A 23,325-nucleotide genomic window follows, 5' to 3' on the forward strand; every position below is an offset into this window, starting at 1 on the left:
CAGCAGGGCTCAGCAGGATTTGACCGACAGTTACCTCTTGCCTGTAGCTCAAGAAAAAAAAAAATGTAGCCCGTTTTCTGCGCATGCTCTGCTCTGACAACTGCATCCTGTGATTCCAAACAGGTTACTGTAGCACATACCGAGCCTCGCCAGCTCGTTATATAATGATTTTGTGCAAACCGATAGAATGGGGCCGCAGCCAGTGCTGGGAGACCCACAGCCCAGGTCCGTCTCTGGGTGCCTTCACTATCCCCTTCTCACATATAAGAAGCCACGGGAAAAAGAAAAAACAAGAAACAAAAGCAGAAAAGCCACTTGCCTCCTAGTGACATTTGCTTTTATCTGGTTAAATGTTTGGGTGACACTTGAAAATTCTTTTGCACTAGTTCGTCTACTTGGAATTCCTAAATTATGTTGACAATGGAAAATTAAGATTATTGATGTTAGTTGCATGTAGAGAAAGTTTCAGATCTTTTAGATGCTGGGTAACTCTTTTTTTTTTTTTTATTTTATTTTATTTTATTTTATTTATTTATTTTTTTGATATACATTGTAGCTGATTAATGCTCCCCATCACCAAAACCTCCCCTGGGTAACTCTTGAAGTCCTTTTAGAGCTTGTACATGTGGAAAAATAATGAATCAGAATGTTTTAAGATAGAGATGTTTTCATGCCAAGGTTTTTTATTTTTTTTTTATGTTACGTTATGGTTTGATACAGCCCAAGAGGTCAAGTGTTTTGTTTTCACATGAAGACGCTAATGGCTGGGCTCATTTCTTTTAGGTAACATCGTTTTGTTTGAAAATCATTTTCCTTGCTGAAAACCCTGTGCTCTTTTTATTTTAAAAATTCTGTCTATGGCCGTACCACTGTAATGAGCCCTATCTTATCTGATCTTGGAAGCTAAGCAGGGTCAGGCCTGGTTTGTACTTGGATGACCTGGAAATACTGGAGCTATACGTTTAAAAGAAACAAACAAAAATTTCAAATAAAGCAAAACAGAACTCTAAGTCATAAACAAAAAGCCCTTGAGAGATACCCAGGGTCCTGAGCTCTGCTTTCCCACCACCTCCCTACTCTGGGTCCAGCCCAGCCTGGCCACGTGAACTGTGAGGCTGGAGAAGGTTCCTTGGAGGAAGAGCAAAACACCCATGGGGTGGCACTGGGGTCCCTGAGCTCGGCAGGCACAGGCAGGGGTGGGCACAGGCAGGGGCAGTCATGTGTTTCCAGTGGGCTGGGGGTGTGTGGAGCTCTTTGGGCATTCTGAGGGACCACTCAAGTGCCATCTGCCCTTCTCACTTAGTTAAGGGAGTGATGATCTAGTTACGGATTTTGGTTTATTTTCCTGTGGGCAGTTGCCTTGAGGATTATGGGTCAATACATTCTCCTCCGATATGCCCAGGATACCAGGGAGGCCACTGTCCAGGTGGGCACCAAGGCTGGCAGCAATGGACCAAAAAGAAATGAGAGAGCTGCCTGTCACATGCCGAGTGCCAGTGGCTCCTCTCTTCCTCCCTTCCCCATAATGCTGGGAGGAAAAGTTTCTATCGCTGACTGTGTCCCTGGTGTACATGGAGTGAACCAGTCTCGCAGTGGCCTGGGGGTGGCTTACTGACTGTCGGAGACCATCCCCAGCTAAACAGGCATCTCTATCCACCCAGCATCCAAACTGAAATCACGGCCGCTCTGCTCAGCGCCCAGGAAAATATTCTCATGAACGGCAGCCAGGAACGATCCAAATAGGGTCTCCTCAGCATTCAGCATCCATGAATGAACTTACTATCATTTACAATGTATTATGCGGCACAAATTGTGTGTGAAGTGGGGAGGTCAAAGACAATGCTTCAGTAAGAAATGGAAACAGAACGGTGAAAGGAAAAAATGAGGAGGGAAGATGTATTTGTTTTATTTCTAATGAGCTCAGGAGGCTAAGGGAAAGCTAGCTGTAACCTACATTGTCGCAGCTCTCATCTGAGGATGTGTTTCTAGAGAGCTGGTCTATTTTGAAGTGACAGGCTACTGCCTCGCATCATACAGTTTCCGTGATTTTATTAATTGGGTGAGGCATTGGAGCCCCATGGAGAAAAGGCGGTAATCATATGCTCTGCTTTGATGTTGGTTCATTTGGGGATGGGGTTGCATGATTTCCTCGGTTGGTTGTGGATTTTCCTATAATGGACAAGGGTTGGGAGGATCCAGAAGCACTCCCAACCTGCCCGTAGAAAGCCAACCAACCTTCCAGTGTGTGAAGAGCACTGGTGGGAGAACTGAGCTCAGATGTGGAAGCCCCACAGAGCTGGACCCTGATCTGGCCACTGGCTAACCGTGGGGTCTTGGGCAGGTCAGTCAAAAGTCAGTGCTTTTGATCCCTCCCCCAAAATGGAGATGGTGCCCCTCCCACTGTTAGAGTTGTGGAGATAATAACAGGCATAATCTATGCAGACTGGAGTTTAATGAGTACAGTGTGATTACTGAATCAATAGTCACTGTAGTTTGTAATCACTTCCAAGCGTGCATGAGGCATTATTATTTAATACTTTAAATTCTAAGTCCTTGACTCTGGTTTCTTTCTCTCTTTCTCCTAAATCAGTGTAGTCACACAGCTTTGTCCTATGCGCCTGTCACCTATCTCCATCCCCTCTACCACCAACTGATTAAGGCCACCCTCACCCCACCTGTCCCACGCTGCAGGAGACAGCCTGCAATTCTGCAGTTCTGATCCTGTTACTCCAGCTTTAGGTCCCTACATGGCTCTCCAGAGACCTCTAGATAAAGTGCAGGACCCTTGACAGCACTTGCTGGACCCTCTTTGTCTCTTTCAGAGCCCCTAGCCCTCCTGCCCTCCACTAGCCCAGGTCCATGCTCCAGCCCCTAAATTTCTTGCAGGTCTCAGAATGTTCCCCTATCTCTTGCTGCTGAGGCTTTGCACACACTGTTCCCTCACAGGGAACACCATACACCAGCATCACCCCCCTCCCGACTGCCCCCATGGCTCCTTGCTAATCTCAGCTAAGATTTTATTTCCACAGAAAGACTGTCCTGAGTGCCCCTGCCTCAGGGTCTGCATTGCACTTGAAGTTTCTGCAATCTCTGAGTATTTGCATGCCTCTGCCTTGCCATTTTATTGCCTGGGGGCTGATCTTGAACCTGAGCTTGCTGAGAACAGAGGTCATGTCTGTCTGGCTGACTGCTGACCCCAGGGCTTTATCTGGTGTTCAATTGGTCAAGTGAGTGAGTGACTAGGTGGTCTTAGAGTTAAGTGGGGAAGGCAGACCCTCATCACGACATGGCTTTGAGGTCTGAGATCTGCCACAGTCAATCGATGGCTGGAGTAATGAGGGTTCATCACTGTTAGTGTGGGTTTCACCAACAAGGAAAGAAGTACTGCTCCCTGTGCCCCTCACGGGGCGGATACCAGGGTGGTGGGTGCCTGGGGAGCTGGAGTCCTAGGGGTGGAGGTCCAGGAGGCCCACACTGGAGAGGAGTTGCCAAATCATTCCCCACCCTTCACCCTCAACTGAATACTTAGCCTTAGGGACCCTGGGGTCAGAGCCCATGTTGGCCAGCAGGGTGTGGGTGGAACCAGCACATTACCATGTTTGTGGCCACATGGAGGTGAGGTGGACTTTGGGGACCAGGCCCAGAGCAGGTTGTCTTGCCCCATTGCTCCCTTGACATTCCGCAGAGCCAGCATTCTGTGTTTCCAGGGCTCCTTGGAATCAGCGTGGGTTATAACCTGTCACGGCAGCATGTGTCCCCAAGGGGCAGGGTAAGCAGGCAAGGTGGGGCTCCAGTGCCTTCCCTGTTGCCCTGGTGCTGGGGCTGAACTTCACGTTCTTGCCAAGAGGATGTTATCCCTCAACAGGCCCAGCCTGTGCGGACCAGGCGGAATGCAGATGCTGCATGCTGTGGCTGCGCCTGGGGTCCCCGTTTCCTGATTGCTCCGGGGCTCCAAGGAGTCTTCTGTCAAACAAACAAACCTTCTCTAACTGTTCTGGAATGTGTAAACCTACTGAAGTTGGCATTTGAAACATTTCACGTGCTTGATGCAGCAGCAAACCAACCTCACTTTTGTCAGGGTTTTACTCTGCAGCTTGATTTCTGTCCACACGATGTGACAGTCAGTGAGCTAAGTTCTGACCTGCCTAAGGCTTTCGGAGGTGGGAGATGGCTGGGAGGGGAGTGTCTGTGTGTGAGGTGTGCTGTGTGTGAGGTGTGTGTGTGGTACGTGTGTGTGAGGTGTGGGGTGTGTGTGTGTGTGTGTGTTTCAGGTCTTTTTCTTAAACAGCAAAGCTACATTTTGAATCAGCAAGAGAACCAGAATCCCCATGCCCACCCTCTCTTCATCCTATTTGTGTTTTAAATTTTCGAAACCACCATGCTTAATACTGGGTGAAATTCTGGGGGGAGAGGGGGATTCTTGGGGTTGACTACTTGAGGTGCTGCGGTTTGTGGAAATTTTTATGGACAATCCACTCTCTGGTTTTGTTCTGTTTTTTTGATAAGAAATAAAAATAATAAGTAGCAAGCAACTCTAGAGAAAGAGTTAACAGACCCATGGAGAAAGGACAACACGACATGTTTCTGCTTTAGAACGGTAACAGCATGGTGGTGTCTCCCCATCCCATGGCAGTTGCAAGGGCCCAAACTACCCCAGAGAGTGAGCGATGGGCTGTCCCATCAGGGCAGTCTACTGTCAGCAGTACAGCGGGGCATTGCCCATGCTTTTGGCACCGTGGGACGGTCCCTTTAGATTCAGGAAACAGCTAGAAAAAGCACAGCACGATATCTGTTCACACCAGGGTTCTTCTGTGTTTTGGAGGTACCTGAAGCTTATTGATTGGCACAGGGTTGCCAAGCCCTTAGAAAAGGATATTCCTTTCTTTGCATAAATACTTTGGGTTCTTGGCGCATCTATTACATTTATCTGACTCCCAGTGGGAGCTTTAAAAGCCAGTGCAGCTGCAGAACATCAGGGTCTCTTGTGCTGCAGGGAAAGGACGCCTGGCTGCTCTTCTGATGACTCAAATCTGGGAGCACTTCTGCTCCTCACTCAACTGTGGGGCTTGGAGCCAGCTCCCCAAATTGTCTGTGGCTCAGTTTCCTCATCTGTATAATAGAGAAAAATTTTAACCCTTCCAACTTTTCGGTGCTATTATGAAGATACAGTGAGAGAGTAGAATTGTAAGTTCTTTGGAAACTTTAAAAGTAAAATGCAAATGCCAACCCATCCAAAACGCAGCAGCTTAAGTGGTGTTATTGCTCTTGGAAAATGTTACGAGATTACACTAGGAAGGCACTATAATAGCTCATTTTAAGTAAAATTTTTTCAGTAATACATTTCTTAGGAGCCTCATGTGTCCTTTCTGAGGTTTTATTTTTTATGAGTGGTCTGTAAATAGATAATTTTTTATGGTGGCAGGTGTTTTCTTTTTGAAGGCAAGTGATTCACTGATTTTAGTTTTGTGACTAAGTTTTATGTCCAAAGTAGGACATGTAGATCAGTTTAACATTTTATCTTAAACATTTTTGAATAGAAGAAAAAGTGATGGTGAGAGATGACAGATTCCTGCAGGTGAGCCCCTTTCCTGTAGTGCCAAAGGTGTCCCTGCAGTTGAAGCAGCATTGCTGTCATCATCAATGACCTGAGCCTGACACCGAAACTCATGATGCCTGTCCTCTTGATGCAGCTTATCACATGGCTCATTGCTTCCTCCCGTTCTTCTAGAACGCCAGCAGTTACTCAGCAGCGATGATGGAGCCCAAGTCGGTGTGCGTCTCGGTGGACGAGGTGGTCTCCGGCACCACAGATGCCACGGAGACAGACCTGCTGAATGGACACCTGAAAAAGGTGGAAAACGGCCTCACCGAGGCCCAGCGCTTTTCCTCCCTGCCTCGGAGGGCAGCCGTGAACATCGAATTCAAGGACCTTTCCTACTCTGTTCCCGAAGGACCCTGGTGGAGGAAGAAAGGTAGGGACTCCGCTTTGTTCAGTAAGCCAGGAGGAGCCAACAAGTTGTTTGGGGAAATCTGGGTTTGGAAGTCGGGAGGCTGAGAGTCTCTTCCCAGCACTGTCGCTGCCATGGCCAGGTAATTTAATTGAGCTGTGCCTGACTTTTTCCTCACCTGTAAAAATGAACGGGTGACTCAAAGTTTATGGTGGCTCTAAAATTCTGTGTTCTCATTACAAAGAACATCACAAAGAGTGGCCGGTGTCACTGTGTGCTTGCTTCTGTCGTTTGTTTGGAGGGTCCTCTTTTGCAGGTGCTGTTTATGGTACTCTTTCCAGATGGAGCTATTTTTCAACCATTCAGAGAATAATGGAAGACAGGCACCACCTCCCAAGTTTGAAGTGTTAAAAAGTAGCTAGTGACCCAGAGTGATCTCTCTGGAAATCAATCATTTTCATTTAAGGTTCTTGAAAGGACTCTTTGGTGGGTGATGTTCGTGGGATGTAAAGAAAAATAAACTATTGTTAAATGAGCCATATAAATAAAAATAGAAGAAACAGAAAGAATGGAACTCAGGAGAGCCACACAGTGCAAGAGTTTGCAACCGGATTCTTGCATGTTGAATGAAGCTGATGACTGATATTTTGAGTTTTCTCAGCAACCTTTCCTAGCTCTAGGTTTTCAAAGTGTGCAGAGCTCATTCCCCCAGGGTTGGTGTTTCTTTGTCCAGCCTGATCTGTTTCTTCTTATGGAGCTTATTCTTCACGTCCCTCTGCTCTAGGCTCCATCCCCCATTCTTAAGTGGGTCTGTCTTTCAAGTGGGTGGGGGGAGCTAATGGGGAGGGGGCATCTCAGACATTACCAAGAAACAACAGTCCTTCATTTCTACTGAATCATTGAAAGCAACTTGAAAATCTGCAAGGAATTTGGTACAATGAAATTAACTCAGGTACCACAGGAATATTATAATTTTTTTAGAACTCTCAGCTAAAATCTATATGCAACCCTTCTTTCCTTTTGAAGAAGACCAATGAAGATTCACTCACTTTATTTTTTATTTTTATTTCTTCTTTTCCCTATCATCTTCATTCTGTGTTTCTACCCTGTTGAAGATAAGCCTTTGAGACAGTTGGTGCGGGAAGTGTGGATTTTGTTGTAATCACGATCTTAGAACCTCGATAGACTGGTCCTTAGGACCTCTGAGCTCAATAGTTGTTGGATGATTCTGTCTGTATTTGCACCACCAGGAACAGATCCTGCACCTTCTTGATGGCGGATTGTATAGCACTGTTATCTGATACTTACATTTTCAGAGTATGCCAGCCTGTTTTGTTAAGAAAGAAATTCTGTGGCAGGCTCAAGTTTGGACCCATTCTTTGGAGCCTGCTATAATTTCAGCACAGGGTTATACTTTTTTCCTTCTCAACTTGAAGAGAGATTTTACAGAAAAATGCACCAGGAACCCAGGAGGGCCTTGCCATGCTTTGGCCTCACTGTCTGTAGAGACAAATTGTGACAAACCTGAGAGCAATGTAGGGTGATTTCTGTTCATCTGTAACGTGTGGCCTTAGAAATGTAGTCACAGTAGTTGGAGATGCGGGGATGGGTATCCTGTACCATGAAGATGGGTTGCAGAATGAAGACATTTGAAAACTGAGGCAGCATCTTGGTTTGAAATACAACATAGAGAGCCTGGCATGTGCAGTCACTTGGCCAGCATTGGCAAGGTAATAATACCATCCCTAGCCAGGAGTGGGGCTGGTCAACCCTCTATTCTCTAAGTGTGAAAACGGGAAAACTTTTCTCTAAGTGGGAAAACTTTAACTCGTCAAAGTTAGCCAGCAGGTGATGGCCTCTTGGTGAGGGAGGAACCACAACTGTCCATTCTCCGTGGCCCCCTGGGAAGCTCAGCCCAGCCAGCCTCTAGACAGACACTTGACCTGCAGTAACCTGTGTGGACTCAGGCAGGGAGGAGTCGGAAATGGGCCCTGAGGGACTGCCCATGAGTCAGAGATGCGGAGGACAGACATGATCGGTCTGGTGCATCTGAGTTGCTGGTTTCTCAGCTGGTGAGGTGTGATTCTGCCACCTGGCTTCCTCCTCCACCTGGCTTCCTCCTCCACCTGGCATTCAGCACCTGTGTCTCTCCCCACTCCCCCTTTCCTTCCTCCCCTGGGTGCCTCATCCCTCCTTTTGTTTCTGGTTCCTGCAATTCAGAATCCAGATGGGTTTATCAGTCCACCATAAACTTAGAGAGGAAAACACTTGTCCATCTTCTCATTGAATAGAGGGGAAGCTGAGGTTAACAGTGGTTAGGGGACCTGCCCGTGCTCCTGAGCTAGTGAGGGCCAGGCCCAGGACCAGGGTGGAAATTTCTAACTCCACACAGTCCAACATGGTGGCCGTGCCTTGCCTAGTGTGGGGTCTTCTGGGGTGCCAGCGTCCATGTAGCCAGCAGGGAAGCAGGGCTCTTCTGGAGGCTCAGGGGCCCACAGGGTGCCCCGCTATAGGTGGTGTGATTGCCCCATTAGGCTGGAGGCCACAGCCAGGGAAACCCGGAGCTTTCCCCACTGAAGGGAGATCATGGTAGAAGTCCTTCTCACTGCTGTCTCCTCACCAGCACACTCCTGAGTGTTGTGTCCACTGACTCTGAACTTGGAAACTGTATTTCCCCAACTCAGAGTCACTCCCTGGGATGTACAATAAAATACATTAAACCTGGACTCAGGCATCAGGGCCACCCAGGAGGCACTCCAGGGCCTGGTACACGAGCAGTCCACTGTACCTCTCCCATGAGGTTCACCCCTCTGTCTGCTTCTGCTCCTTCCTGTCCTTGACGTCTGTCTCCTCTGCCCTTCCACATGGGTTCTTCCCTTTCTGGTTTTTGTCCCTGCAATGCTGGTGATGATCTCAGTCCCCAGCAATGATTAGGTTAGGATGAGAAGTCACATCCCAGCTACTGTCTGAATTTCTCTTTCTTACTGTGGCAATTTTGTGTTTGACATCATCTCTGTGTGACACCAAATGTGACCTTCAGGCAGGAGCTATTTCTCTTTGATTTCACAGTATTAGTTTTGCAGTCTGTATCAAGTTGATTGTTTTCAACTATTTAAAATTCAACTTGAAGTGTTGAGCTACTTGTGACAATCACTCAGGGGTTGGATGTCATGGCATTACTTGGGGGGAGGCATCACTGAATGTAAGAGGTGAAGGGCTTTTGGGAGCACCCAGTCCAACTGCTTCATAGGATTGTGAGGGGAACAAGAGGCTGGAACAGAAGAGATTTGCTCAAGGTCAGAGCCAGAGCTGGGATCCAGCTGTTCTGATTCCCAGTACCAGTTTCTTTCCATTGCAGACACTGGGCCACTCCAGTAGATTCCAGGAAAGACTTTTTCTCGCTCAATTTCTCCCAGAACACAGTGCTGCAACACAAACTTGACCCAGAATGCTGTAGCAAAGCTGGGCATTGTGACCAGAATAACATTATAAACTCCTGCATAATTATTTTAAAGAAAGAAGACAGAGAAAAGAGGACTTCATCTTTAGAAGAAAGGTGATCAGGGAATGAACAGCAAAATTTTTAAGAAGAAGATGCCAAGCACTGATTCTTCAAAATGTTTGAGTTTGATGATCACCAAGCATCTAATGTGGCACTTAACAAAGAATCTTGTACTTTCAATTGTAGTTACACTTTCACCATATGACTAATGATGTCTTTGGAGAAAAAACGAGATCATATAATAGATTCCTAGTAGAGAACATAATGTGAAAGGAGCTATTCTCAGGAGAAAAAAGCACACCCCAAGGATAACTTCACCAGCTTCTGATACGGTAATTACTCTCCCTTGAGGAATTCACTGCTGTAGCATGAGTCGATGGGACAAATGATTTGGAACAAAATTGACTTTGGTGCTGTCACACAAACTGTGGTGTCAGGGGATGTATCAGAACAACCTGGTTTAGCTGGTCTCCCTCACCCCTAAATGTGACTCTTTTGAAAGCAGCCTGTGCTTCCTGCAAGGTAGACACTATATTGATGACATTTAGGACCCCTGTTGAGAAGAGAATCCACATAATGAAATTCTTCTTAGTGAAGATGATGATGAGGAGGTAAATAGCTCCAGAGCCCATTCACACAGGGCTCTCATTTTTATTAGGATATGATTAGCCACAATTAACAAATGGAGTGTTTGGAGTACTCTGCAGCCTGTCCCCCAACCCCCAGGAGATCTGAGCAGTTTCCATGTGTAAATGACTAAATTAGAGCAGTTCCTCAGTCCACTCAGCTCACACTGCTGATTCAGGAGGGATTCTGCCCACTATCCCTGTGGAAAACTGTGATATGAGGTTTAGAGACAAACCCAAGGTCATCATAGTAGAGAAGATGGGACTTGAAATCAGGTCTGTGGGATTTTCAGACCAACAAGAACCTCGTAAGCCCTTAGCTCTGAGATGGGCACACCACTGGACCACTGCGGCGTGGAAGTGCCTCTGCATTTGTGAAACAGTTAGGGATTGCCTTGACTGTTAATCAGGCTTATTTTCCTTTCACTTGGCCTGCTTGGATGTCAGTTACCTTTGGCCGCTCACAAGGGTGAAGAAAGGAAGTCTGCATTCCTTTGGAGAGGCTCTCACTCATCTGTCTTGTCATCAGTGAGGGGGCTGACGTGCATCGTGTGTTTCTCTCGAACAGGCGAGACGATTCTTAGAAATTAAATATACTTCCCATGATTACCTCGTGATGAAGTTCAGGCTGAGAAAAAGAGCAATCATACCTGGGGCTTTAGCAAGTCTTCTTTACTGTTCTTCAGTCAGGCCGCTGTCTTGACATGGTAGCACTCTGATGAACTGGAGAGTCATCTCCTACTTTGAAACCCAATCCTCCAGCCTCATCCTTGCCAACACCAGGAAGGAGTTAAACATTCCGGGCAGCTCCAAGTCAGATTATCTGTATTGGTTTGCTTCTAAGCTATAAAAATGTGTTTGAACACCCTTCTCAAATTAAAGTTTGCTTTCTCTTAATTTCCAAAGCTATTTACAAGGCCTGTAATGACAGGCTGGCTAAAATGAGTGGAATGTGTCATTAATAAATCCCTTTCAGGAATTCCATTAAGGGAAGACTGGATTCCAACCAAGTTGTGGGTGACTTGATCCAACACTAGAATAGAGATGGCGAGGGAAGCCCAGTCAAAGGAAGATTGCAGAGATTCTGAGACCAGCTGAGGGTTTTCAGCATGGCAGCTGCTCAGGTTTGAAGGGGGATTCACAGTCCTCTTACATGAATGAATGACTCTGTGCTTTTTGGGTACCATATGTTAGGGCAGGCTTTCTTCTTGTCCAGAAGGAAATTGCTTTTAATACCCTGCCTTTGTCTTTATTTGAGGCAGTAGCTAATCTTTTAGTGTAGTGTGGTGGCCCCAGTCTGCTTGCAAGGACTCCTTGCTTGAAGCTGGGGCATTCACATGAGGAGGCAGGTGGCCCTAGGTCGCCCTGGTGAACTCAGAGGACTGTAGAGCTCATCTCTTCCCCACAGGGGCCAGTTCTTAGGTTCTCAGTACCTGGTGGCTCCCAGTGGCAGAAGGTCAGGCCACACACTCAGGCCCCTGAAGGGCAGCACCCTTTGGTGATGAGGTCTGCATAGTTCTGGACCTCTGCTTCACAGGCTCCAAAAGAGGTTTTGAAAAAATGTTGAGAATGGCTGACTCTCACAGCAGACTTGTGTGAGCTGAACATACAGTGACTGTGTAAACCAGAGGGGTTTGCCATTTCAAAAGGAGAACCTTAACATCCAAAGGGTCTAGATGCTTCTCTTCTCTAGCCAGCACAGCCCGCACCTCCTCTCCCTTCGAGCATGCTGCCTGGGAAGCCAAGCCATCATCAGCTGGAATGGGGAACCTGAGGTTCATGCTTACAAGGCATGGCATCCTCAGGCTCCATAGCTGCCCTAGACACAGCTTAGGTGGCCCTGCCCACATTGGCCTTGGGGTCTTCTCTTCTCCTTTGCCACCATCTGATTGGCAGTTTCTTTATTTGGACATGCCAATACTTTCCCAGTGTGCCCCTGTTCTGGAGCCATCTGGTCTCTTCATTGTGACTTTGCAGGACTGTGCTCTGCTCAGTGGGGGAGTTTGTGTTACTGTTTACCTTTTTGAAGACATTCTTGCCATGCTGACTGTCACCTGCATGGTGGGTGCCCTCCTGCCTTCTGTTAATACCTCAAGTAGGCTGGTATCTTGAAAACTTCACATTCTCAAACTGAAGTCTTCCCTGTAAACCAGAACCTAATCCACCAAGTCCAAGAAATAACCAAAGGTGACATTTTGCTGAACATGAAACCATTTCTTTTGTTTATAAATTGGCAGGGAAAAAAATGTTTAGTAACCATATACCTGCTCTTTTTGAGTGCAGTTCTAGAATCAACAGATTAGCTTATTTAAGGAACAAAGGTAACCACATGGGTCAGATTAAATATATTTAGAAAGACCAAGCTGTACAAACTAGGAGTTTGTAGTGGAGGTGCATCCTCTATCAAACTCAAGCTGATGACATTCCAAAACCTGTGTAGGAAAGCGCACCCTCAAATAAAAGACATTTAGTGCCGAGAGCTTTTGCTTGTGTCATGAGAAAAGGCAACAGGAAGAGTCAAGGACGGCGCTGCAAGGGTCCAGGGTGACCAGCAGCCAGAGTTTCCTTTCCCACTTAGTCAGCTGTGTGTTGTTAGTCACCTTTGTGCTCTGTGGGGTAGATGGCACTCAGTGTCAAAAGTAAGACATGCCAGAGTGATTTCAGGGCTGTGATTATGTCCAACTGAGACCTACATTTAGAGTCTGAATCTTACAGCCAAAAGGGCCTTGGAGCTGCCCCAGTCTGACCTCTCACCCCATGGAGCAAGCCTCTTGCTCCATCCCCGACACAGACATTCAGCCTCTGTCTGAGCACCTCCAGCAACCAGGAACTGACACACCTCCCAGGCAGCAAGGCCATGTTTGCTCAATCGTCATTCTTAGAAAATGCTTCTGTCTGTTGGGCTGAAATCTGGATTCGAGTCATGTTCATTAGTTGGTCCAAGTTCTGCTTTTGGGAACTCTGCAGAACAAGTAACCTTGGTCTTGAGATGAGCTCACAAATTGGGGGCAAAAGCCTAACCAAGTACAAAAGAATACCCAAGAGCATCAAAATCCAGAGCCACCCTTGAAAAGAGGAAATAAGAAGTATGTGGCCGCTGGAGGAAGTGAGGTCAGTCTGGCTTTGGGAGGTGGGCATCACAGTGGCATCTGGGGGCAGGCAAGGCAGTGAGCAGGCACCCCAGCTGGAAGGTTCTTGCTCTCTGTAAGCTGATAAGGGTAGAGCTTAATGGCAGAGCAGAATGAGTCACTTTTTTTCTGTTTCTTTTACTGTCATAAGGCAACCTGGTGCACTCCGACCAAAAAAGTCCCTCACCCCGATACCCCAACTGCCTATGTTGAGAATGAACCTTTTGGCCGGAGTTTTATGGGATTTCTCAGTTGTTATTTCTCCCCTCCCACTGTTTTTTTTTTTTTTTTGTATAGTTTTTAATTAAAAATAACTGATGTTTATTAGCAAATGCTGTTTGCTTTATTTAGCATGTTGTCTCATTAAGACCTTTATTTAGCATATTGTCTCATTAAGACCCATCAGAAGGTATATCAGTATGGCTATCTTATCTGGGAGGAAAGGAGGTTTACAGGGAGGAAGATGGACATGCCCAGGACCACTGGCAGGTAAGGGGCTATCTAGGATTCAGACTTAAACCTTAAGTCTTAACTCCCTGCCTCTCAAACACTCCACTGACAATTCATCTATGTTTGTAATTTCTCAGATCCACATAAAATGAGTTGTTAAGTTTCCCTTGCCCATGATAAACAAACCCCAGGCCCTGGTGACAGGTGAGGTGCCACAAAAGGCTTGTCCACCTCCACCTGCAGGAGGGGGTTCCTGGGAATTTTTTCACAGGCAGAGGGGAAGCTTTGGCCTCTGCCTTGAGTCCAGAACTCCCCCCACCTGGCTGGGGGCTGCGCTGGGCACCTCTGTTTGCCCTCGTCCCCCAGGACAGGGTTATCAGGCCACCGGTCCTCTACGCTGGCCTTCGTTCCAAGGGATTAATTCATTCTGGCCGATTGTCACCTGCACGCCCTTGGAAGGTGAGGCTCTGGCCAGCTGATGTTGAGTGAAACAGATCCTTTCTCTGGCTGGTGCAGGTGCCGACCCTGCAGGCTTAGGGGCCCAGGGTGACGTTTGCGCCATCCCCCACCAGGCAGCCAGGACACACCTGCTCCGGCGTAATTTCCTTTTGCTCAGATGTAGACCTGGCGGCAGGCTTGGTGGAGGCTGCCTGGAGGATTTTCGTCGCCCTTGGGAATTCTAAATTCTGAACGGCTGGAAGAAAACACAGCACGGCCTGGGTTCCCTCACACGCGCAGGTACGCGCCGCCGCGCATGCGCAGTGCCCGCCCGTCCGCCGCCGCCGCCGCCCGCGCCGGGGTTACTCCTGGTCAACGCTCGCGAGTAACCTCGGCGGCGGCTGCGCGGCGGCGGGCAGGGCGCGGCGCGATTGGCTGCGCCTGTTGCTGAGCGGGGAGGCAGAGGCCCTCGTCGGTGTGCTGCGGCCTCTTCAGTCCCGGACGGGGGGCCGCCCCTGTGTGTGGTATCACCGGGGCGTGCACATCCCACTGCTCCGTGCGTGCCCCGTTCTCCACCCCACGTCCAGTGAACACCCAGGCCTCCCTGTGGGAAGACGCCACACACATGGATCTGGTGCAGGGAGATGTGTGTTACCTGATGGTGGTTTTGATGTCCGGGCTTGCTTTCTGTGTAAGCTTAACGGGGGGTTCGCCAAAACGTAAATTGCACACGTATTTAGAGTGACCGTGCTCAGGAAGGTGGCTTAGTTCTGTGTAGTGTCCGTATCTTTGTAACTTCCATCACAGCGGGGAGACTTCGGGAATTTTCCAGACTACTTAAGGTCGATGAGAGCGTCATCACTTCAGGTCGCACAGTTTTTCTAGGGGGCTGTTGATTTCTGATTCATTATAACACGTTCTTGTCTTAAGTTGACAGTACGTGATGAAGCCATCAGAGGCAGGGCCTCCTGGGGTTTGGGGGAGCAGGTTGGGCGGGAAGCAACCAGCCATGGGGCCTTCTCTGTTGTCAGCACTGAAAAATGCCAGCGCGTTTTTTGGGGGACCTTGGAATTCCCCTTAGGAATCTGAAGCAGTGTATGCGTTAAGCCAGCAGGAATCTGGAGGGTCAGGCTGCGAGGTCTCAGCTTCCTGCTCCCTGCTGAGTCACTTCCATCTTGGGCATGTTGGATGAGGGGAGGAAAAATAACAGCTGAAATCTAAGGTGTGTTTCCCATAGCATCTATTGCACGTTTTTGTGTGAACCTATAGATGTGATAACGAACCTGGTTTCTGCCAGTGTGCTCCATGTGGACATCTGGAAGTCCCGGCACCGCCTTGGTGGAATCGTTGGTGCCACGCTTTGTCATCCCTGGGGACCAGGGCCTTCTCTAGACACCCGGCTGGACTGGTTCCTTTGGGCTTAATTTGAGTGTGTTGTGAAATATTAAACACCATCATCATATGCTTTGCTCAACCGTTTGAGTTCCTGAACAAGACAAGAAGAACCAAGCTGGGCGAACAGTTTTTCTCATGGTCTTGAGTTTTCCTTGCTGGCTTGCTTATTTTATTTTCTGATTGTAGAGTTGGCATTTTGTAAGGCTACATAGAGGTTATAGTCCTCAAGTCTAAACTCACTAAGCTGATGGTGGAATACAGGTAACCAGAGATGGTGCTGGGCAGCTATTATGCAGTAAGTCCCCTCTTATCTTTTCCTGAGGGTTTGTCAGTGAGGCAGATGAAAACCTTGGCAACAAGGAGAAAGTATACTTTTATGACAACTATGATGTCACGTTACTAAAAACAATAACAATGCATATTGCTAACATGAAAACATTCTACACAAAAGTCTGGTGGAAAGGGATCTTACATTTAGATTCATATTTTATCAGAGATCCCATTAAAAACTGCAATGGAAGCTTGCGGGTTTCCTGTTTCTAAAGACCTGCATATGAGTTTGTCCAGAAATGCTGGGTCCTAAAGGGTAGGAGCAGGGAGCTGTCTGGCCATGTGCTTACAGTCCTCTTCCCTTAAGTTGTCATAAGTGTGCCATGTGCCCTGGGCCAAACCCTGCAACCTCTCTCTAATTTTCATCTGGCTTAGACATGGAGATGATTATTATCATCTGTCACTTTCTTCCTAGGAGTGTTCTTTGCTTCTTGAGAACCATACCTTCATTTCTGAATTGGATAAGTCCCTGTAACATAAATTTCAAAGTGCTGAGTCTGGCCAGAAGGGCTCTCCTTTGCCCTTCTATTCTGTCTTCCACCCTGGTTTCTCTGCAGCCACTTCCCAGGGCCCAGCCAGGCTGAACTCCCTGTTCAAAAGGGGTCTTCTCATTCAAGCATTTGTGTTCTCTTTGTCCTCTGCCAAGAACCCACCTTACCTCCCCAAACTGGAAGCCTTCCTTCCTTCACCCTTACCTCCATGGCCAGGACGGCCCTTCCTGGGTACCTTTGTGCACCCCTGCCCCTACGATGACAGTGCTCAGTGCTCAGCATGTGATGTTTGCTTTTCTTCTGAGCTCTGATGATGGACTGTGTCAGTTATCCCTGCATCCCCCCTGCCCAGCCCAGCTCCTGGCTCATAGTCAGCATGCAAATGAGTGAATGAAATAGCAAAAGCCTAAATCACAGTAGAAGAGTGTATACCTTTACCCCCAGAGAGAGCTCAGCAGAAGTAGAGGGGGAAAAACAAGGGTCTCGAGGAGACGGGATGTTTCGGTCTTCCCTTGCTGTGACAAACCTGCAAGCCATCTCTGACTAACCATCATGGAGGTGGTTTCTTGGATGCCATTTCCTTGGGTCAGCCCAGCCACTGGCCACACGTACAGCATCATGGACAAGTGGATGGGTACTGGGTGATGGGAAGAGCCTGGATTCTGGGTCAGGCAGTTCTTGAATCTTGGCTCCACCCCTTATTAACCATGTGACCTTGGGTCTCGGTTTCTGCATCTGCAGAATGGGGCTGATAGAGTGCCAATCTAAGAGGGTTGAAGTGGGGGATGGCTGAGATCATCACTTATGCTGGAGAATTGCACACAGTAGAGCTCGATGCATTTCAGTGGTGGAGGTCAAATTTTGCTGAAGGATTAGGTTTTGTGTTCTTGACTTCATTAAGGATTTTACTCCTCCTTGTCATAATAATAATAATAATTGTTGTTGTTATTTTATTAGCTTGGTATTTATTAGCTCATGTGCAGTAACTTACTCTGTCTTCCCAGCAACCATGTGGGAAGGTTTTCTTACCATACTCTTGTGAGGGGTGAGGAGGCTGTGGCTGGGAGCAGAGACGTAACTGATCTTGTGACACGGTGCCCTCGCTCACGCAGAGCGCAGGCTTTCTAGTCTCCCCGCCCTGAGCTCTCTGCTCTCCCAGAGTAAGACAGTTTACGTGCTTCCTGGAGTTGTTCTCTGAGAGAATTTTTATATTGTTCCTTTTCTAAGACTTCCCCTGGTTTCTTACTCATGGCTAATATTAGGACTAGGTAACCCTAACCTTTCAGAAATGTAAATAAATGCCTCTTATTTAAGAGGTGCGCACTTACATGTACAAGACAGATAACAGTCTTATTATTTCTGGGAGGACTTTCCAGAACTTTTAGATCACTGGAGAATGAGGTTTGCGTCTTTGAGACTATTGGTATTTATGCATCTCCATTTGTGAGTTACTGGATGGAAATTTCCACCATTGAAACGAAGCTCCACAAGCAACATTACACTTCAGAATTTGGCTCACGAGAGAGGTTAATGTAGGTTATCTTAGGAGGCTGTGAGATTTTATCTGGTCCTGTGTGTTTTGGTCTTGTGGCTGATTTTCATGACAAAGTGAAGGGTGTTGTGGCCCTCTCTGACTGGCACCTGTGGCGGAACCGGTGGCAGCGCAGGTGTTGGTGGTGTGTGATCTCCGCCACCCGAGAAGAGGAGGCAGCTGCATCAACAGTGTGTGAACATTGTTCTTGGATTTGCAAATATTTAATGTAGACCCCGTAATGTTGTAGTTTTGTAAAAAATGCATTTACTATTGTTTTCAATAACTATAAGTTAATATGTAACAAGAAGGAGGTTAAAATGAATCGAACTATACTTGCGGCTTAGTTAACATTTTATTTCTTTCTATTTCTTTTAATAAAGTGATTTGAGGTCTAGCACCTTTTAGCAAGATGTACTCTGTAGAGGAGAGGGCAGTATAGTGTAGCGATTGGGAATGTGGACTCCAGGGTGAGAGTCTGGGTTCAAAACCAGCTCTGCCACTTACAGGCTAGGCAAGTGCTGAGTTACTTAACCTCCCTGTAAAAGGGGAGTATTAATAATAACAATCCCCATGTTATTGGATCAAGTAACTTCATATCTTTGACATTGTGCCTGACCTGTAGTGTTTAATAAACAGTAGCTACGATTCTTATGAATATAATATGTGATATAATAAAATAATAATAGCCTAGAATCAATAAGGTGTATTAAAGCCTTTTAGTTATTATTCTAAAATTAAGTTTGGCACAAAATCTTGGGCTTTGGAAATGAAAGAGGAAGCTCTAGTTCACAATCTATAGTCAATGTTGACTTCCTGATCATTCCTAGGCTTCGGGCACTGTTTTCAGTGCCTCACATATGCATGCTCCTGTGAGCCTCACCTGCCCTGTGAGAGAGGGGATGGGAGGGCATGGGAGTTGTATGGGACTTGCACAAGGTCACAGGGCTGAAAGTGTCAGAACCCAGAGCTGGGAGGTGACTCAGGCATCTACCTCTACACCCCTGGACTAATGCCCCACCAGGCTGTGTCTCACCTTTGCATGTCTTTGGGTAACACGTGGTCCTACAGACGGCTTCCAGAGTTGGAGCAGAAGATCCTCCAGGCCTGATGCCCGGCCAACCTGCTGTTCACCCCATGGTGTAGCCGCCATGGGCAGAAGTTCATGAGCCTCTGGTATGTGGCATTTTCAGACTAGGGAGCTGGGCATAGGGCCTGAGTTCTGGAAGGCTCCTCTTTGGTCATTGTAGGGTGTCTGGTAATTGCCAGGCTTCCAGTGTCTCACCCCTCAAATCTGAGCCACAAAAGGGAGTGCGACATCATTCCACCCCCTGTGCTGGGACCCAAGGAGCCTGTGTGTACTCCTCTTGGGCTGTGTGGCATCCTGGGATCGGTAGGGGAGGAGAGTGGGTGGCAGACTGAAGGTGGTGCAGCCTCGCCCCCAGCAGCTGTGGGAGGCACCATTTCCACATAACCAATGAGGAAAACATGGTGTGGAGAAATGTAGGCAATGAGTTCAGAGTTCCTGCCAGCAACAGGCAGACCTCAGGACCAAGCTCAGCCCAATAGACTCCCAGTTTCCTTGTTTGCCCTTCACGGTCATGTGACACAGCCAGTGACTGCCTAGGGCCACGGCCATTTTCAGTGAACTCAAAACACTACAATGTTTATGCCTTCACACTTGTGTCTTAAAAAGTTATTTTCAATGAGAACGAAGCATTGTTGTTGCAGAAAAAGCAATGAGCTTGGAAGGTGTCCAGTGGTGCAGGCCGCCAGCTGGGTCTCGCAGCCTGGCCCCAGTTCAGCCCGCAGCCCATCTGCAGGGAGAGTGAACGGTGAGAGCAGCGCAGGCCACTCATGCTCATGGGCAGCAGGTGTGCCCACCAGTGTCACCCACAGCTGAGGGTACAGGTGGGCAGTTAGGAGGGAATTCAGGAGGCACCAAGGTCTGGAATGGCCACTGTGGCCCGGTGGTCTGCAGTCATGGCATAGGAGTAGGTCAATCTCCAGGGAGTGCGCTCATCATAAACGCATCAGAGTGTGTTTGTGTGGGGAGTTTAAGAATCTGCCAGGTATTTATAATTTTATACAGTTTCCTAAGAAATTCCATTGTATTAAGAATGCCCCATGGTGTTTTTGGTTACTTGTTTTACAAATACACCTGCCATTGAAAGCACAGAAGAATGAGATTGTTTGTGAGTCATGTGGGGCCAGTGTCCAGGTGGACTCTAGTGCATTTTATTCAAAGCAAATTATCAAAGCATGTGCAGTTCTTACTACTAAATTTTGACTTTCTGAGTTTCCATTAGGAGACATCAGTTTAAAAAAACAACACAAAACTGCACAATAAGAGGGGCAGAGGGTGTGTGGGAGCGGCGCTAAGAGCACAGGTGTGTGCATACAGAGCCACACAGTGGAGCTAAGGAGAGAGGGGACGCGGGGAGAGGAGTGGAGGGACTCAGCTGAGGGAGGATGTGCCCTTCAAGGACTCATTTGTCCTGCTCCAGTTCTGCTGTTGTTGCCCCATGCCGTGCCCACAGCCCTTTGAGCTGGCAGTGGAGTGGGCAGTGACCCTTTGCGTTGGTGTGCTATTTTGTTTTTCATGCCTCCAGAAGCTGAGGTGAAATGAGACAAGTGTCACAGTCGTCCCAACCCCTAGCTAGCCCCAGAGTGACCCTGAGGGCTTGTGAACACACAGGTGGCTGGGCCCTATCCCAGAGGCTCTGAGGTCTGGGGCAGGTGATGCTGGTGCTGCTGGTCCAGGGACCCCACTTTGAGAATCGCTGAATCAGAGCAAAAAGGAGTGGACAGCCACTTGGGAGCTGCACTTGACCCTTTAAAAGCTGGAGAAGGAAGTGGCCTTGTCCACACTCCACTGGAGGCAGGAGGAGTGAGGGGCAGGGGGCAGGGCCCACTCTCTAAAGGTGCAAGTGGTCTCAGCAGCTCAGCAGCATCCAGGGCTCCAGAATCAGCCCTTTCTATGGACTTGGATGATCGGACAAAAGTGCGGACAGATGCTGTGTGTGGACAGGAGGGCTCAGCAGTCTCCCAAACCCCACTGTGAAGTTGGGGAGACTGTGGACCCCTTCCTCTGTGGGGAACTGAGTGAAAGCTCACTGTCTCCCAGGGCATCTACATGGAGACAGAAGGCTTCTGGATGCTGGATCATGGGGCAGAAATGCCTGGATTCAGCAACTGATATTGATATTATTTAAGAGGGTGCAGCTTTTATTTTTATCTGATCCACAGAGCCGTATTTAATACCCCTGTGTGCGTGTGTGTACGTGTGTGCTGGTTTGCAATATTGCCTGGGTGGGATAAAGGAGATAAAGTTTCTTACTGCTTATGTGTAAAACCTGTTCAAGCCTGCACATGAGGCTGTCGTGATCTCCATTGCCATCTGATTCGTCCACTGGCCAATTCCTTTGTAAAATCTGGAGAGAGCTAGTTGCTGAGGGGCTGTGATAGAGGATTATGTGTGAATGGAGATATCTCTGTTACAGGATTCCTGGGCCACTGTCCAGACACTGGGCGGGAGAGAAGACAGGAGAAGTAGAGTTCTAACCTGGTGATTTTCTTTCCCCCCTTATCTTTGCTAAAAGAAAAAGTGCTCTCTTCTGCTAAGACGTCACTGCAAGCAATAGAATTATTTGCAGAAGCTGGAGCCGGAGGTTGGCGAGGGGTGGAGAGAGCATCCAGGGAGCGAACCCAGGGGCTCGCGGTGTTCAGGACGGGCTTCCAGACCCTGAGCTTCTCTTGTCACCTCCCAGCGCCAGGTTCTGACAAGAACCTAACTGAGCCTTTCTCTCAGTATTAATTAAAACTTGATCATAACAGAATAAGGTCAGGCAATCCTCTGCACCACTTCCAGGGACTAGATGAGAAACATGGGCAGTTAACACAGCCATTGCTTTGCCAATAACTTAGTGTGAATAAAAGACTTCAAAAGTGTGTTTTCTCACACACTGCATTTCCTTGTCTAATTTACGGTGTTGTCTTACTTTGCAATCCCCACTCTTTTTTTGGTAAAGAATTTGAGCTTTTCATCTAAATAGTGGCAGATTCTAAGTTGCAAGGATCATAATTCATAAATTTTAAAAGTTATACTTGGACCATGGATGTGGCCAAGTATAACGTGATGTGAGGGCTTCTTGCCGCAGCTGCTGGAGGTTAGGGGCTGTTTACATGATATCCATTTCCCTGCCACAAAAAGCTTGGAAAACACCCACTCAGAGCTGTAAAGTGACCTTTACCAGGGGGCACACATCCATGTACAGAGCAACTGTAGTCAGATAAAATCCCAAGCTTGCTGGTGGAACTTGAGGTTTAGAGAGGGTTGTTGACTTGGCTGGAGCCACATGCGGAGGAGGCGAGTCAAACTAGAAGTGTAAATGCCATCTGTGAGCTCCACACTTGCTGAGTGTGATCTCTGAGTAAAACGACTCTGTGTCTGGCAGCATCCAGCACCCCCAATGATTGGCCCAACTTTGCCCCCAGGTGTCCCATGGAACTCAGGCCCAGTCATAGGAGCTAAGCATCTGGAGTAAAGAGCTGTATCTGCTAGACCTGCTGTCTCCTGGAGCTACCTCTGGACTTCCTCTCGTGAATGTGATGCCTCACTTTGTGCCAGGGAATGAGTAGGATGAAGGAAACTTCTGGATCAGAGGACTTTTGAAAAGAACCAAAGAAAACGGGGATTACCCAGAAAATGGAGCCTTTCCATTGACTTGAATATAAGTCTGATTTATAAGGAGGCTTGTTGGGTTGGGGTTTTTTAATTATAAAAATTACTAAGGAACCAGAAAACTGCATTCTTCTCCAGTTGACTTTTGGCCTTCAGTCCAGATAAAAGAATTTCAAAATTAGGAAACAGAATATCTAAACCCCATGCTGCTTCATGACGCTGCCTGGGTGAAGCTTTCCTGGGGAATGGGGTCCTTTCATTTGTGAGATGGGTCTTGCCACATATCCTGCAATCCAGTGCAGAAAAGGTGGCCACGTTGGCCAACCATGGGGACAGGAAGACAGAACAGATGGCAAAGCAGAAACAAGACTGGAGCCAGACTCCCATTAGTATGAGGGGGGCATGGAGAGGCGGGGAGGCTGGACACGCACTTGGGGCATGCATCTGAGCAGAGGGGAGAGAGCTGCTGGAGGCTGGGGTGAGACCAGGTCCACTGGCCAAACCCTTGATGGGGAGCTGAGCAATGCAAGCGTGTCCCTTATCAATTCCTGAGGCCCACCCTTTTTGGAAATCATCTCCTCAACTAAGTGCCTTTGAGGTGCTCTGATGAAGAAGTGGACGGGGCACAGGCAGGGAAAGTGCCGACTGGACTGGGCAGCACAAGGCCATGCCGCCTGCTCCTCTTCTCCTTCAGAATGTGGGCTGAGACAGGCAGGGGACACTGCTGGGGGATGGAGCAGCTCGGGGCAGGGGGAGGTGGTGAGCTGAGGAAAGGAGAGGGAGGGCACTTCACCAATCACTC

At 47.9% G+C, this 23,325-nt stretch overlaps 1 protein-coding gene across 2 annotated transcripts in view; it reads left to right on the forward strand.

Annotated features, from left to right (window-relative positions):
• ABCG1 (ATP binding cassette subfamily G member 1) overlaps positions 1–23,325 on the forward strand; it is a 66,657-nt gene that overhangs the window by 1,174 nt on the left and 42,158 nt on the right. The window contains exon 2 of one of the 2 annotated variants that reach the window (XM_063090663.1): positions 5,729–5,972. In XM_063090663.1, the coding sequence (XP_062946733.1) occupies positions 5,729–5,972 (244 nt within the window). Of the gene's footprint in view, positions 1–5,728; positions 5,973–14,583; positions 14,784–23,325 lie in introns of those variants that run through there. The other variant, XM_063090673.1, reaches the window with a different exon arrangement.

The sequence above is a fragment of the Cynocephalus volans genome, chromosome 1 (assembly GCF_027409185.1).
Source record: "Cynocephalus volans isolate mCynVol1 chromosome 1, mCynVol1.pri, whole genome shotgun sequence".
Classification (NCBI taxonomy): Eukaryota; Metazoa; Chordata; class Mammalia; order Dermoptera; family Cynocephalidae; genus Cynocephalus; species Cynocephalus volans.